Below are 13,724 nucleotides of genomic sequence, written 5' to 3' on the forward strand. Positions count from 1 at the left end.
ACCCCGTTGCTCAGGAGGCCACGTTTCTAACCCTAATTAGGAAAGGTCGTTGCTCTTCGAAAGCCCGAATGGCAGGCGCATCAACTAGAGCAAGCTGCACCGGTTGCAGTGGTTAGTGCTACAGAGGCTACAGAGTAATTATCCGTGGATAGTAGGCTGATTATTAGTGGCTAACAGCGGGCAATGATTTAGCGGTAGCGGGAAGCTCAGTGTGACCGTGACCAGTGGGAGCGCTTCAGTCCCCCCTCTGCCGTGCGGCCCCCCCCTGGTCTGTAGGTCCGTCACGAGCCAAAACATTCAAATGCAACAACATCCGAGAGTTGTCGCACTCGACAACCACCCCGCCCAAGAACGCCGCCTCATGGGTTCGCGGCCCTTTCTCTACTAACCAAAACTGGGAAACAGGCAAGAACGCCAGGTAAGTCAGCGACGACAAAAAGAGCGACTGTGTCGTCTACCCGACCACGACACGACCGCTACCAAAACGACCAGACGACAACAACCCGCGCCACTCTGTCAAGAGGGGGGTTGTTGACACCAGGCATCCGTAAGTTGCTACTCAACTGCGCCGCCTCCCTCCTCCCCCCGACGATGTGCGCACAGGCGTACTGACAGACAATATTCCATGAGCAGGAAGAGGAAAAACGACGACACTCGCGCTCTCTTTCATTTTCCTTCTCTCTTATTTTCTTCTATATATTCACCCCTTGAGTAAGACGTAATATAACATCATGGCCGAACCACCCTCATCGCCGCCTAGGCCGGATGCCACGGCTGAAGAATCTCTCGCCTGGTACAAGACGCAGTACGAACATCTAGAGACGGACCTGGCAGAGTTTCGCGAGTCTAGTCGCGAACTCGAGCAAGAATTGGAAAAGGATATCGAACGCGCAGAGAAGCAGGAGAGGCTGCTGCAGGAGAGGGCTGAGACGCTAGCTTATGAAGTGGAAGAGTGGAAGGTAAGGAAGGCTCTTGGAAGGGGAAGCGGAAGGAGGAGAAGACGAGACGGGATAATAGGGAAAAAGAGGGGTTTGCTGACAGCTATATGGAACAGCGCAAGTACAAGGAGTCCAAGACCGAAGCCGCCTCTGTGCAAAACTCGCTTGAAAAGGAGATTACGACGCTACGAGACACAAACCGGACCCTCCAACTGAAGCTACGCGACATCGAGGTGGCCAACGATGACTTCGAGAGGCAGGCGCGCAACACGACATCGTCGCTTGAGGACATGGAGTCCAAATTCAACCAGGCCATCGAGCGCGCTGTCTTGATGGAGGAGGAGATTCGCCAGGGCGAGCAGGAGCGCGAGAACATGCGCATCGACGCCCAGCGCCTGCGCGAGGAGCTGTCAGACCTCAAGATCGAGGCCGAGTTGCTGCAGGATAAGGTCAAGAAGCAGGAGGCCCGCCACCTGTCAACCATCTCGACCGACCTGTCCATCCCCGCCTCGCCCACATTCGACCGCAACGCGGAGCCCTCGTCCCCCCAGTCGACCGCCAGCTCGCCCCTCATCACCACCCCGCCCGACACAAAGTCCATGTCTTCAGCCGACACGCTCTCCGAGCTCTACGACCCGCCGTCCCCGCCCATGTCCGACGCCCCTGTCTCGCTGCCCAAAAGGTCCTCTGCCAGCGGCGAGTCGTCGATGCGCAAGCCCACCATCACTCCCAGCTCATTCCGCAAGTCGCAGCTCGGTGGCTCGGTGGCCGCCACTCCCAAGCCTCGCAGCACCGTTAACAAGGCGCCAGGGACCATCGGTGTGCCGCGCATGCCTGGTGCCCGCACGTCGACGGGCAACCCGCCCCTGCGCACGCCCGTCAACCGGTCCGCGCACATTCGCTCCGGCAAGCTTCCCGCATCCAACTCGCTCACGCACATCCGTACCCTTACGGCGCAGATGGAGCGTCTCGAGGCGCGCGTGCACAATGCGCGATCCAGGCTTCCCGCACCCACGTCGACACCACCCCGGTACTCGCCGCGTACGTCTGTAAACGGCGGCGGTCCTCCGCAGATCCCCTCATCCATCACGGTTCGGTCGCGTAAGAGGACCGTTAGCTCGACACCGTCGATGACCGGAGACGATGACACTGCCACGTACCAACTCACCGCCCGAGGCCACGTTTCCCGTCTCAGCGAGTCACGCGTCGGACGTCTTTCGTACGGGCCGATTCCCAACCGCGGCGGGCCAGAATCGGACATGAGCCGACCCAGCTCACGAACCAGTATATCGTCCCGGCCTCCGTCGCGTACAGATATGGCCCTCCCGCGCCCCATGTCGCGGTCCTCTCTTGGCGGCACGCGCACACCGCTTGGCCGTCCGCGGTCTTCGATGGGTGGCACCATACATCATTACTCTGCCAGCGTGGGCGTAGGCCGCATGGAGGAAGAGGACGAGGGAGAAGAGGACGGCACGTACAGCACACCCAGCCGACGGGCCATGTACGCCAGCACCAGCGGCAAGTTTGACCCCAACAGGAGCACTAGCAGTATTCCTATTCCCGGCAGCCGGCGGCAGAGCGGGAGTACCGGCGCAGCTGGCGGAAGGAGAGCCAGCAGGGATGGAAGCAGTGGGATTCCCGTGAGTGGAGGGAGGCAGAGCTTTTCCCGGAATCAGAATATCGAGGACCTGGGAGAAACGTATTGATTGCATTTCCCCTTTTGAATCTCGCATCTTTATTTTCTCTTCTGGTGTCCTTTCGAGGCCCTCTGTTTTTACCATACCCCCCCCCCCCCTTTACTCTCCCTCGTCTTATATCCCCGCTTGTCCTTTTTTTTATATCCCCTCGTGGTTTTTATATCCTCTCATCTTATTTCCCCCTCGCTGTTTTTCATCCTCTTTGTCTTTACACAACTTCCCTACTCTTCTCTGTTCATATTGATGCAAAGGATGGGATGGTCTGGTGTCGGGCTCTCTTTTTCAGCGGTGTTTACTCTCATTTTTTCTCTTCGTCTTTATGATGATATGGCATCTTTCTTTTTCTTTGAGTCTTTTTGGGGGGTTTCTTCTTTTTTCTTGTCTGTCTCGATCTTCATAGGATCGATCGGGAACGATGAAGAAAACAAAAGAAAGTAGATGGTTTTGGTGGGAAGGAGAAAGGGTGGGAGATCGCTATTACAAGTTTGTTCAAGTTACCCAAGGTTGCATGGACGGTTACGGAGCATCATCACTTTTTTTTCTCTTTATCTTTGTGCTATTCCTGATCTGAAGCTTTTGGCAGAATGGCAGGTTGGCAGGCATTCCTTTTGTTTTTGCTATACCTAGTTCCCCTCTCTCCTTTGTCTTGGTCTCCTGGTGTGGGACGGTCCCGAGATGGGATGTATATACGAGTATGGAGTAGATTTAAATATTGACTCTGCTCTTTACATTTGATATGACGTTTGTAAGTCGTTGTATGCGAGTGAATGCTTGTGGAAGAGACAGTATACGTGTGTGGAAGAAGCTGTACGTTGCGGATTTTCGAATGCTGTTGCCTTGAATGTATCGTTGGCATAGCTGGGTTGGAGAACCGCGCGGGTTCAAGGTTTCTGTCCTTGTGCATATATTTTTTTTAATGCCGAGTGTGCGAATACGACTATCCGATTACGAAACCATCAGGGTAGTAGTTGTGGGTTGTGGTGGCCTGAGGGTGGGTGTGATGCAATAACGGATATAGCAAGACCAGGGTGGAGAGTTAGTAATGCAATCAACGACAACTGACGGTCAGAGAGTATGGAGTGTTATTATCCAATGTTGGGGCAGCATTTCAACCATTTGGGAGCTGGGAGTCCGGGTTTTAGATGGGTGGGGAGGAATCAAGAAAGAGAGAGGAGTCCCATGGCCTACTAATGGTCCTTTGGATAACTGGTACTCCATACATAATAATACTCGCAGTAATACAGATTACAGGCACTAATAATGTCAGATTGTCAGGCTGGGGAACTCAACAATTGGGGCGTAGAGGAAAAAAAAAAAGGCTAGATACTCCATAGTAAACAAGCTAGATGGACACACACAATACATAAACCAAGCCCCCAAACTCAATGGGTTTACAGCTTGTACAGTTACGGGTATGACGACTTATAATGTACGACTATGGGGACTGCCACGTTTCTTTTTTTTTCTCCCTCTCTTCTCGCTGTTTTTGCTCCTTTTTGCCACATCTAGGAAAGGACGGATGATGGCTTCGGAGCCGGGACAGCTGGCTCGGGATCGGGATTCACGAATACGGACTATTATTAGTCGTATAGGACTACGGAGTAATACAATAATCACGGCTACTAGTATGAACACCGACTACAATTACGGAGTATTTCTTCATGGCACAGATGCGAGTTGACGGGTAAAAGAGAAAGAGGTTAGACATCAAGGGAGGCGAGGGGTCGGGGACATTTGAAAATGGAAAGACCGGATTAGAGGGTGGTCAGACATTTTTGTCTTGAACTGGTATTCGGCGTATTTCGGCCTGGCTACTACTGCTGATTGTTATTGACTTGGGACGTACAGGTTACGGAGCTCGGAGTACGGGTAGTACAGTTCCAGGTGTTGACGACGGCGCATGCTGTAGCGATACCCCGTATAGAGTACGGAGTATCATAGTAAGAACGATAAAGCAGATCAGCCAAGATATGATTGGATATAGAAGGAGGTTCTGCATGCAGCCGGCTCAACCTTGTGAGAATGCTGCACGACGACAGAGAATGTTGGCGCGTTGATGCAGTTTATGAGAGAATTGGAGAAATGCACGGCCGTGACGGTGTGGTTTGTTGGCGAGTGTCATGATGAGGCTGCCGATTGATGAGAGTTGATCGATTGATTGATGAGTGATGACTAAGGATCGGAGACCGTCCAGCTGGCACCCACGAGCCTACGACAGGGAAAAGTTGGGAAGGAACGAGTAAACCCTTGTACGTACCTGTCCCCCCCGGAGAAGAAATCGAGCTTGGTAAGGCCCCCCCTGTAACCTTCATCTGGTGGGATGGGCAAGTACAGGGCCAGAGAGACAAGAGACAGCCAGGAGAGACACGGCCGAGGAGAGGGTGAGAGGTAGAGAGCGAAGAGGCCAGAGAACGTGTTGCTCGTAAGACCAGAGGGATTCATTACTATTCACTTCAGAACCTCTGGTGTGGGGATTTTATACTGCGATGTCGGGTATCAAAGCGCCGACGATGATTGTGGTATTCTGTCCATTTACTCTGTCAGCGTTTCACGGTACGTAAATGTAAGTGCTCACTCGTAGACGATCTGTTGCCTACCTGTATACTACCAACAACCAATACTTCACATCGCATTATCGTACAGTATCCAACTAGAGGTAGGTTCCAGTAGTTATGTATTATCGATATCGGTTATGGACTAGCATGTATTACTCCGTACTCGTAGACTGCCCAGGTGAGACCGCCCAAATATTCTCTAACGATCCCTCCCAATGACTTTGGCGGGCAGAGCGAGCAGCTGTCCCCTGGAACAATGCCCGTGAACACCGACGCACCCCTCCCCCCACCATGAGCCCCTAGGGAAAAAAAAAAAAGAAATCCCAAGGGCCCACCCCCTGAGCTCGATTGCTACTTGCTGTCAGCCAAGCTAGTGGTCCGTCCCAACAAGATCGACGGTAGGAGAGGAGAGTAAGAATACCTGCACGGCGGAAAGTACAGGTAGTTTCAGCAACTGTTAATCCAGCCACTACAGGTACCTCGTAGCCGGAATTCTCATGGAAATATAGTGGTGTAGTACATTTTAAGGCTCTTTAATCAACCTGTCTGCCTGTATTTTGTCACTCCCTTGCGCCATTCGAGCTGGCACGGGTAGGTACCACCTTCCCACCTTCCCAATCCTTCACACAGAATGACCTTGAACCCTTCCTTCCACTCGTAGTAGCTCTCTACTCTGTCCTGTCCCCTCTTATTTTTCTCTCCTCCCTTTTTCTAACCCTTTTCCCTTCTCTTACGGAACATCATACACCTTCTCATCTTCTTTTCTATTTTTCTTTCCTACAGACAAAGAGTGAGCGAGAGAGACTCCTCTTCTTAATTCTCTTTTGGCTCTTCTAAACATCGTCTCTCTTCCTATCTCTCTCCTTACATACCAGCTACCTCTTGCTCTCCTTCTTTCACCGGGTGCAGAAAGAAGAGACCGGAGCCAGCTTTACGGGGGGTTTCGCGAACGCATTCTCTCGATTTTTTGTCGTCACCGCATCTCCATTCCCTCTCCTACGGCTTCCCCTCCCCCGGTCCGCCACGTCCCTCCATGCCGGCAAATCGACCATTACGACCTTGACTCGATCACCCCCTACATAAACAACATCCCCCTCCCTCTCTTGTAATACCACCAACCATGGCTCCGTTAGCAAACGGCTCCAATGGCGCCGCCAATAGCGTAGCCTCTTACGCCGAGAAGCACAATCTTGCCGACCACTTTATTGGAGGCAACAACCTGCAAACTGCTCCTGCTAGCAAGGTCAAGGACTTTGTCGCTCAACATGATGGTCACACTGTCATTACAAACGTGAGCCCTCCATCCTCCCCACTGCCCCTCCCCCCCCCCTGCTTCCCTGTGCTTTGGCAGGAAAGCCGCACAGGAGAAGGAATACAATGCAAGAACAGGCCGCTTACAGAAATCAGGTTCTCATCGCCAACAATGGTATCGCCGCCGTCAAGGAGATTCGTTCCGTCCGGAAATGGGCGTACGAAGTCTTTGGAGACGAGCGCGCCATCCACTTCACAGTCATGGCCACCCCCGAGGATCTCCAGGCCAACGCAGACTACATCCGCATGGCTGACCACTACGTCGAGGTCCCCGGAGGTACGAACAACCACAACTACGCCAATGTTGAGCTCATTGTCGATATTGCCGAGCGTATGAACGTCCACGCCGTCTGGGCCGGCTGGGGCCACGCCTCGGAAAACCCCAAGCTCCCCGAGTCCCTCGCCGCCTCCCCCAACAAGATTGTCTTCATTGGCCCCCCGGGATCCGCCATGCGCTCGCTTGGTGACAAGATTTCCTCAACCATTGTTGCCCAGCACGCCCAAGTGCCCTGCATCCCCTGGTCCGGGACCGGTGTTGACGAAGTCGAGGTGGACGACAATGACATCGTCACCGTTCCTGACGAAGTCTACGCCAAGGGCTGCGTCTACTCGTGGGAGGAGGGTTTGGAAAAGGCCCGGCAGATTGGCTTCCCCGTCATGATCAAGGCCTCCGAGGGTGGTGGTGGCAAGGGTATCCGCAAGGCTGATAGCGAGGAGGGCTTCGAGGCGCTCTACAGGGCCGCCGCCAACGAGATCCCCGGGTCCCCCATCTTCATCATGAAGCTGGCCGGCAATGCCAGGCATCTCGAGGTCCAGCTTCTGGCTGACCAGTACGGAAACAACATCTCCCTCTTTGGCCGTGACTGCTCCGTTCAGCGTCGCCACCAGAAGATTATCGAGGAGGCCCCCGTCACCATTGCCAAGGAAGACACCTTTAGGCAGATGGAGGAGGCTGCTGTCAGGCTAGGCAAGCTGGTCGGCTACGTCTCTGCTGGAACCGTCGAGTACCTCTACTCCCACGCCGATGAAAAGTTCTACTTCCTCGAGCTCAACCCTCGTCTCCAGGTCGAGCACCCTACCACAGAAATGGTTAGTGGCGTCAACTTGCCCGCCGCTCAGCTGCAGATCGCCATGGGCCTGCCCCTCCACCGCGTCCGCGACATCAGGCTACTCTACGGCGTCGACCCCAAGACGTCGAGCGACATTGACTTCGGCTTCCAGCTAGAGGGTACCGCCCAGACCCAGCGCCGTCCCCGCCCCAGGGGCCACACTACCGCCTGCCGCATCACCTCCGAGGATCCTGGTGAGGGCTTCAAGCCTTCCAACGGTGTCATGCACGAGCTCAATTTCCGTTCCAGCTCAAACGTCTGGGGTTACTTCTCCGTCGGTACCCAGGGTGGCATCCACAGCTTCTCCGATTCACAGTTCGGCCACATCTTTTCCTATGGCGAGAACCGCACCCAGTCTCGGAAGCACATGGTTGTCGCCCTCAAGGAGCTGAGCATTCGTGGTGACTTCAAGACCACCGTCGAGTACCTCATCAAGCTGCTCGAGACCGAGGACTTCGAGGACAACACAATCTCCACAGGCTGGCTCGACGAGCTCATCTCGAAACGCCTGACGGCCGAGCGCCCCGACCCCATGCTCGCTGTCGTCTGCGGTGCCGTCACAAAGGCCCACATCGCTAGTGAGGCGTGCCTCGCCGAATATCGTGCCGGTCTCGAGAAGGGCCAGGTACCCCCTAGCCACATCCTCAAGACTGTATTCGCCATTGACTTCATTTACGATGGCTACCGCTACAAGTTCACCGTCACCCGCTCCAGCACCGACAGCTACCACATCTTCATTAACGGCTCCAAGTGTTCCGTCGGTATCCGTGCTCTCAGGGACGGTGGCCTGCTCATCCTGCTTGACGGCCACAGCCACAACGTCTACTGGAAGGAGGAGGTCGGCGCCACCCGCCTCTCTGTCGACTCCAAGACGTGCCTGCTCGAGCAGGAGAGCGACCCTACGCAGTTGCGCAGCCCCAGCCCTGGAAAGCTCGTCGGCTACACCGTCGAGAGCGGCACCCACCTCCGCGCCGGCCAGGCCTACGCTGAGGTAGAGGTCATGAAGATGCACATGCCCCTCACCACCCAGGAGGACGGTGTGGTTCAGCTCATCAAGCAGCCCGGAGCCGTTCTCGAGGCCGGTGACATACTCGGCATACTCGCTCTCGACGACCCTAGTCGCGTTAAGCAGGCTACGCCCTTTGTCGGGAAGCTGCCCGAGTACGGCCCCCCCGTCGTCGTCGGCACCAAGCCCGCCCAGCGCTTCAACCTCCTCTACAGCACCCTCCAAAACATTCTCGAGGGCTATGACAACTCGGTCGTGATGGCTGCCACCCTGCAGAAGCTCATAGAGGTTCTGCGCGACCCCGAGCTGCCCTACAGCGAATGGAACGCCCAGTTCTCGGCCCTGCACGCCCGCATGCCCCAGAAGCTCGACGCCCTCTTCACCCAGATTGTCGACCGCGCCCGCACCCGTCAGAGCGAGTTCCCCGCCAAGACCTTGCACAAGGCCCTTGCTAAGTTCCTGGAGGAGAGCGTGGCCCCTAGCGATGTCGCCGCCCTCGAAGCCACCCTTGAGCCCCTCACCAAGGTCGTCGACCTCTACATTGAAGGCCAGAAGGCACGCGAGCTTAATGCCATCCGCACCCTGCTCGAGACCTACTGGCAGGTTGAGTCGCTGTTTGTGAACCAGCCTCAGGAGGAGACGGTTGTCCTCGCCCTGCGTGACCAGCACAAGGACGACATCACCAAGGTTGTCCACACGGTCCTGTCCCACAGCCGCGTCAGCGCCAAGAGCAACCTCATGGTCGCCATCCTCGACGAGTACAGGCCCAACAAGCCTAACGTTGGCAACGTCCCCAAGTATCTCCGCGACATCCTGCGCAAGCTCGCCGAGTTGCAGCACTCGCGTTCCACCTCAAAGGTCTCGCTCAAGGCCCGCGAGATTATGATCCAGTGCTCCCTGCCTTCGCTCGAGGAGCGTGCCTCTCAGATGGAGCACATCCTCCGGTCTTCGGTGGTCGAGTCGCGCTACGGTGAGTCGGGCTGGGACCATCGCGAGCCTAGTCTCGACGTCCTGAAGGAAGTCGTCGACTCGAAGTATACCGTCTTTGACGTCCTGACCCTCTTCTTTGCCCACGAGGACCCCTGGGTCGGCCTGGCTGCACTCGAGGTCTACGTCCGCCGTGCCTACCGCGCCTACATTCTTAAGAATATTGACTACCAGACTGACGACGCGGGCACGCCCCTCTTTGTGTCGTGGGATTTCAACCTTCGCAAGATGGGCCAGTCCGAGTTCGGCCTCCCCATGCAGTCCCCTGCCATCTCCACCATCGCGACCCCGTCCACCCCGGGCGAGTACCCTGGTCTCGGCAGCGCTGGTGCCGGCGAGGGCAGCAGCGGCCATGGCCTGGGAGGGCGCATCCGCTCCGTCAGCGACATGTCGTACATCAACGCCAGGATGGACGAGGAGCCGAACCGTCGCGGTGCTATCGTGCCCGTCAAGTACATTGACGATGCCGAGGAGCTCCTCCAGAAGGCCCTGGAAGCCCTGGGCCCGTCCAGCGAGGGCTCCAATGACGACGGCCCCGACCTGAAGAGCAACCTGAGCCGCCAGCGCAACCCCGCCGTGTCCGGCAAAACCAAGCGGATCCACCTCGGCGAGCTGTCGGCCGTCATTAATGTCGCCATCCGTGACGCTGAGGGTGACAGCGACCAGGTGACTCTGGAGCGCCTGCAGCCCATTGTCGACGAGTTCAAGGATGAGCTCCTGCACCGCGGCGTGCGCCGGCTGACCTTCATCTGCGGATACCGCGACGGCTCGTACCCCAGGTACTATACCTTCCGCGGCCCCGAATACGACGAGGACGCCAGCATCCGTCACAGCGAGCCGGCTACGGCCTTCCAGCTGGAGCTGGCCCGTCTTTCCAAGTTCAACATTAAGCCCGTCTTCACCGAGAACAAGAACATTCACGTCTATGAGGGCATTGGCAAGACCGTCGGTACGGACAAGCGCTACTTCACCCGTGCCGTCATCCGACCGGGACGTCTCCGTGATGAGATCCCCACAGCCGAGTACCTCATCTCGGAGGCTGATCGCGTTATCAATGACATCTTCGACGCCCTCGAGATTATCGGCAACAACAATTCGGATCTAAATCACATCTTCATGAACTTCACACCCGTCTTCCAGCTGCACCCCCGCGAGGTTGAGCAGAGTCTGCAGGGCTTCCTCGACCGCTTTGGCGCCCGTGCCTGGAGGCTGCGTGTCTCCCAGGTTGAGATCCGCATCATCTGCACCGACCCCAAGACTGGCGAGCCCTATCCCCTGCGTGTTATTGTCACCAACACGTCGGGCTTCATCGTCGACGTTGACATGTACGCCGAACGCAAGTCGGAGAAGGGCGCTTGGCTCTTCCACAGCGTCGGCGGCACCAAGGAGAAGGGCCCCATGCACCTGCTGCCTGTGTCGACCCCATACCCCACCAAGAACTGGCTGCAGCCCAAGCGCTACAAGGCTCACCTCATGGGCACGCAGTATGTCTACGACTTCCCGGAGCTGTTCCGCCAGGCCATCCAGAACAGCTGGACCAAGTCTATCAAGGCCAACCCCGAGCTGTCGGGCCAGCAGCCCAAGACTGGCGACTGCTTGGTCTTCACTGAGCTCGTCCTCGACGACTCCGACCGCCTGGATGAGGTCAACCGTGAGCCTGGCACCAACACCTGCGGCATGGTCGGTTGGGTTTTCCGCGCCCGCACCCCCGAGTACCCCTCCGGCCGTCGCTTCATCGTGATCGCCAACGACATCACCTACAAGATTGGCTCGTTCGGCCCCAAGGAAGATAATTTCTTCTACAAGTGCACCGAGCTCGCCCGTCAGCTAGGTATCCCCCGCATCTACCTGTCAGCCAACTCGGGTGCCCGCCTGGGTCTCGCCGAGGAGCTCATGCCCCACTTTAGGGTCGCCTGGAACGACGTCACCAAGCCTGACGCTGGCTTCCGCTACTTGTACCTCGACGATGAGATTCAGGAGCGCTTCAAGGACACCGTCATCACCGAGCCTATCACTGAGGGTGGCCAGAAGAGGAACAGGATTGTCACCATTATCGGCCAGGAGGACGGTCTCGGTGTCGAGTGTCTGAAGGGGTCCGGTCTCATTGCCGGTGCCACCAGCCGTGCCTACAATGACATCTTCACCATCACCCTGGTGACTTGCCGTTCAGTCGGTATGTTTTCTTCCCTCCGCTTCTCCATGCTCATTCCGCTTCCTTTCTTCCCGTGTGCATGACGGCTAGCTAACATGCCCCAGGTATCGGTGCTTACCTTGTGCGACTCGGTCACCGCGTGGTCCAGATCGAGGGCCAGCCCATCATCCTCACGGGTGCTCCCGCCCTCAACAACCTTCTAGGTCGCGAGGTGTACACGTCCAACCTGCAGCTGGGCGGTACGCAGATCATGTACCGCAACGGAGTGTCGCACATGACGGCTCCAGATGACTTTGCCGGTGTCTCGCGCATTGTCGAGTGGCTGTCTTTTGTGCCTGAGAAGCGCAACAGCCCTCTGGCCCTCAGCCCCTTCCCCGACGAGTGGGACCGCGAGATTGCCTACTACCCGCCCCAGAAGCAACCGTACGATGTGCGGTGGTTGATTGCTGGAAAGGACGAGGACGATGGCAGCTACCTTAGCGGCCTGTTCGATAAGGACTCGTTTGTCGAGACCCTTGGCGGCTGGGCTCGCACCGTCGTGACTGGTCGCGCCCGCCTTGGTGGCATCCCCATGGGTGTTATCGGTGTCGAGATCCGCTCTGTTGAGAATATCACCCCTGCTGACCCCGCCAACCCCGACTCAATTGAGCAGATTGGCAACGAGGCCGGTGGTGTGTGGTACCCTAATTCTGCCTACAAGACGGCCCAGGCCATCAACGACTTCAACCACGGAGAGCAGCTGCCGCTCATGATCCTCGCCAACTGGCGTGGATTCTCGGGTGGCCAGCGCGACATGTACAACGAGGTGCTCAAGTACGGATCGATGATCGTCGACGCCCTGACGAACTACGAGCAGCCAATCTTCATCTACATCCCACCGTTTGGCGAGCTGCGTGGTGGTTCATGGGTGGTGGTTGACCCGTCGATTGCCCCCGACACGATGGAGATGTACGCCGACGCTGAATCTCGCGGCGGTGTTCTGGAACCTGATGGTATCATTGGTATCAAGTACCGCAAGGACAAGCAGCTGAAGACCATGGCTCGCCTGGATCCTACGTACGCCGACCTCAAGAAGCAGCTCGAGGACACGTCATTGTCAGAGGAGGCTGCCGAGGAGGTCAAGGCTAAGATGGCGGCGCGCGAGAAGGCTCTGCTGCCTGTATACGCCCAGATTGCTGCGCAATATGCCGACCTGCACGACCGCGCGGGTCGAATGAAGGCCAAGGGTGTGATCCGCGACCAGTTGGAGTGGGTGAATGCCCGTCGCTTCTTCTACTGGCGTCTACGTCGCCGTGTCAACGAGGAGTACATCCTCAAGCGCATGACGACCACAGTGCTGGCCAGCAGCCAGCAGCAGAGCACTGCCAAGACGAGCGAGCTGCGCGCTCAGCACCTTCTCCTGCTCAAGAGCTGGTCTGGCCTGGAGGATTGGGACAAGAATGACCGTCGCGTGACGGAGTGGTACGAGAGCGACAGGAAGGTGATTGGCGAAAAAGTGGAGGCTCTGCGTGCCGAGAAGCTGGCTACGGACGTGGCTGCTCTGGTGCGTGGCAACATGAAGGCGTCTCTCAAGGGAGTGAGGGACGTGATGAGGGTGATGCCCGTGGAGGAGAAGGAGGCACTGTTGAAGTACCTAAGAGATTAGGTTGCTTTGTCTTGATGGTGATGATTTTTGTTTTTTGTTTTTTGTTTTTACCTGGTTCGTGTTTTCAATCTCACACATTCCTGTTTGGTCAATTGACCAAGTGTTATAGATGTATTAGGCGTCATTAATGGTACATTATGCCTTTATATGATATTTGGAGTAGTAGTTTCTGCATTTGACAGTTATGTGTTGCAGTAGTCCTTTGACTCGCTGTGTGTTCCTCCATAGACACCCCAGTGTATCATTCCCTTTATTGTACATGTATTATACAGAAGGTAGTCTTGTTCTCTTCTGGTCCCTCTGCTTATCTTCTTCGGTTGTCAT

General features: G+C 56.4%; 2 protein-coding genes across 2 annotated transcripts; both read left to right on the forward strand.

The window, feature by feature from the left end:
* Positions 1–731: 731 nt before the first annotated feature.
* GMORB2_4915 (NUDE protein, C-terminal conserved region) lies at positions 732–2,644 on the forward strand (the record flags this gene model as incomplete). The annotated part of the gene is made up of 3 exons (XM_035466889.1): positions 732–959; positions 1,055–2,157; positions 2,224–2,644. The coding sequence occupies 3 exons, from the start codon at positions 732–734 to the stop codon at positions 2,642–2,644; spliced, it is 1,752 nt and encodes a 583-aa protein (XP_035318048.1).
* A 3,666-nt stretch (positions 2,645–6,310) lies between these two features.
* Positions 6,311–13,400, forward strand: GMORB2_4916 (acetyl-CoA carboxylase / biotin carboxylase 1; the record flags this gene model as incomplete). The annotated part of the gene is made up of 3 exons (XM_035466890.1): positions 6,311–6,481; positions 6,598–11,776; positions 11,860–13,400. The coding sequence occupies 3 exons, from the start codon at positions 6,311–6,313 to the stop codon at positions 13,398–13,400; spliced, it is 6,891 nt and encodes a 2,296-aa protein (XP_035318049.1).
* Between the last annotated feature and the right edge of the window lie 324 nt (positions 13,401–13,724).

The sequence above is a fragment of the Geosmithia morbida genome, assembly GCF_012550715.1.
Source record: "Geosmithia morbida isolate 1262 chromosome Unknown scaffold_26, whole genome shotgun sequence".
Taxonomy (NCBI): Eukaryota; Fungi; Ascomycota; class Sordariomycetes; order Hypocreales; family Bionectriaceae; genus Geosmithia; species Geosmithia morbida.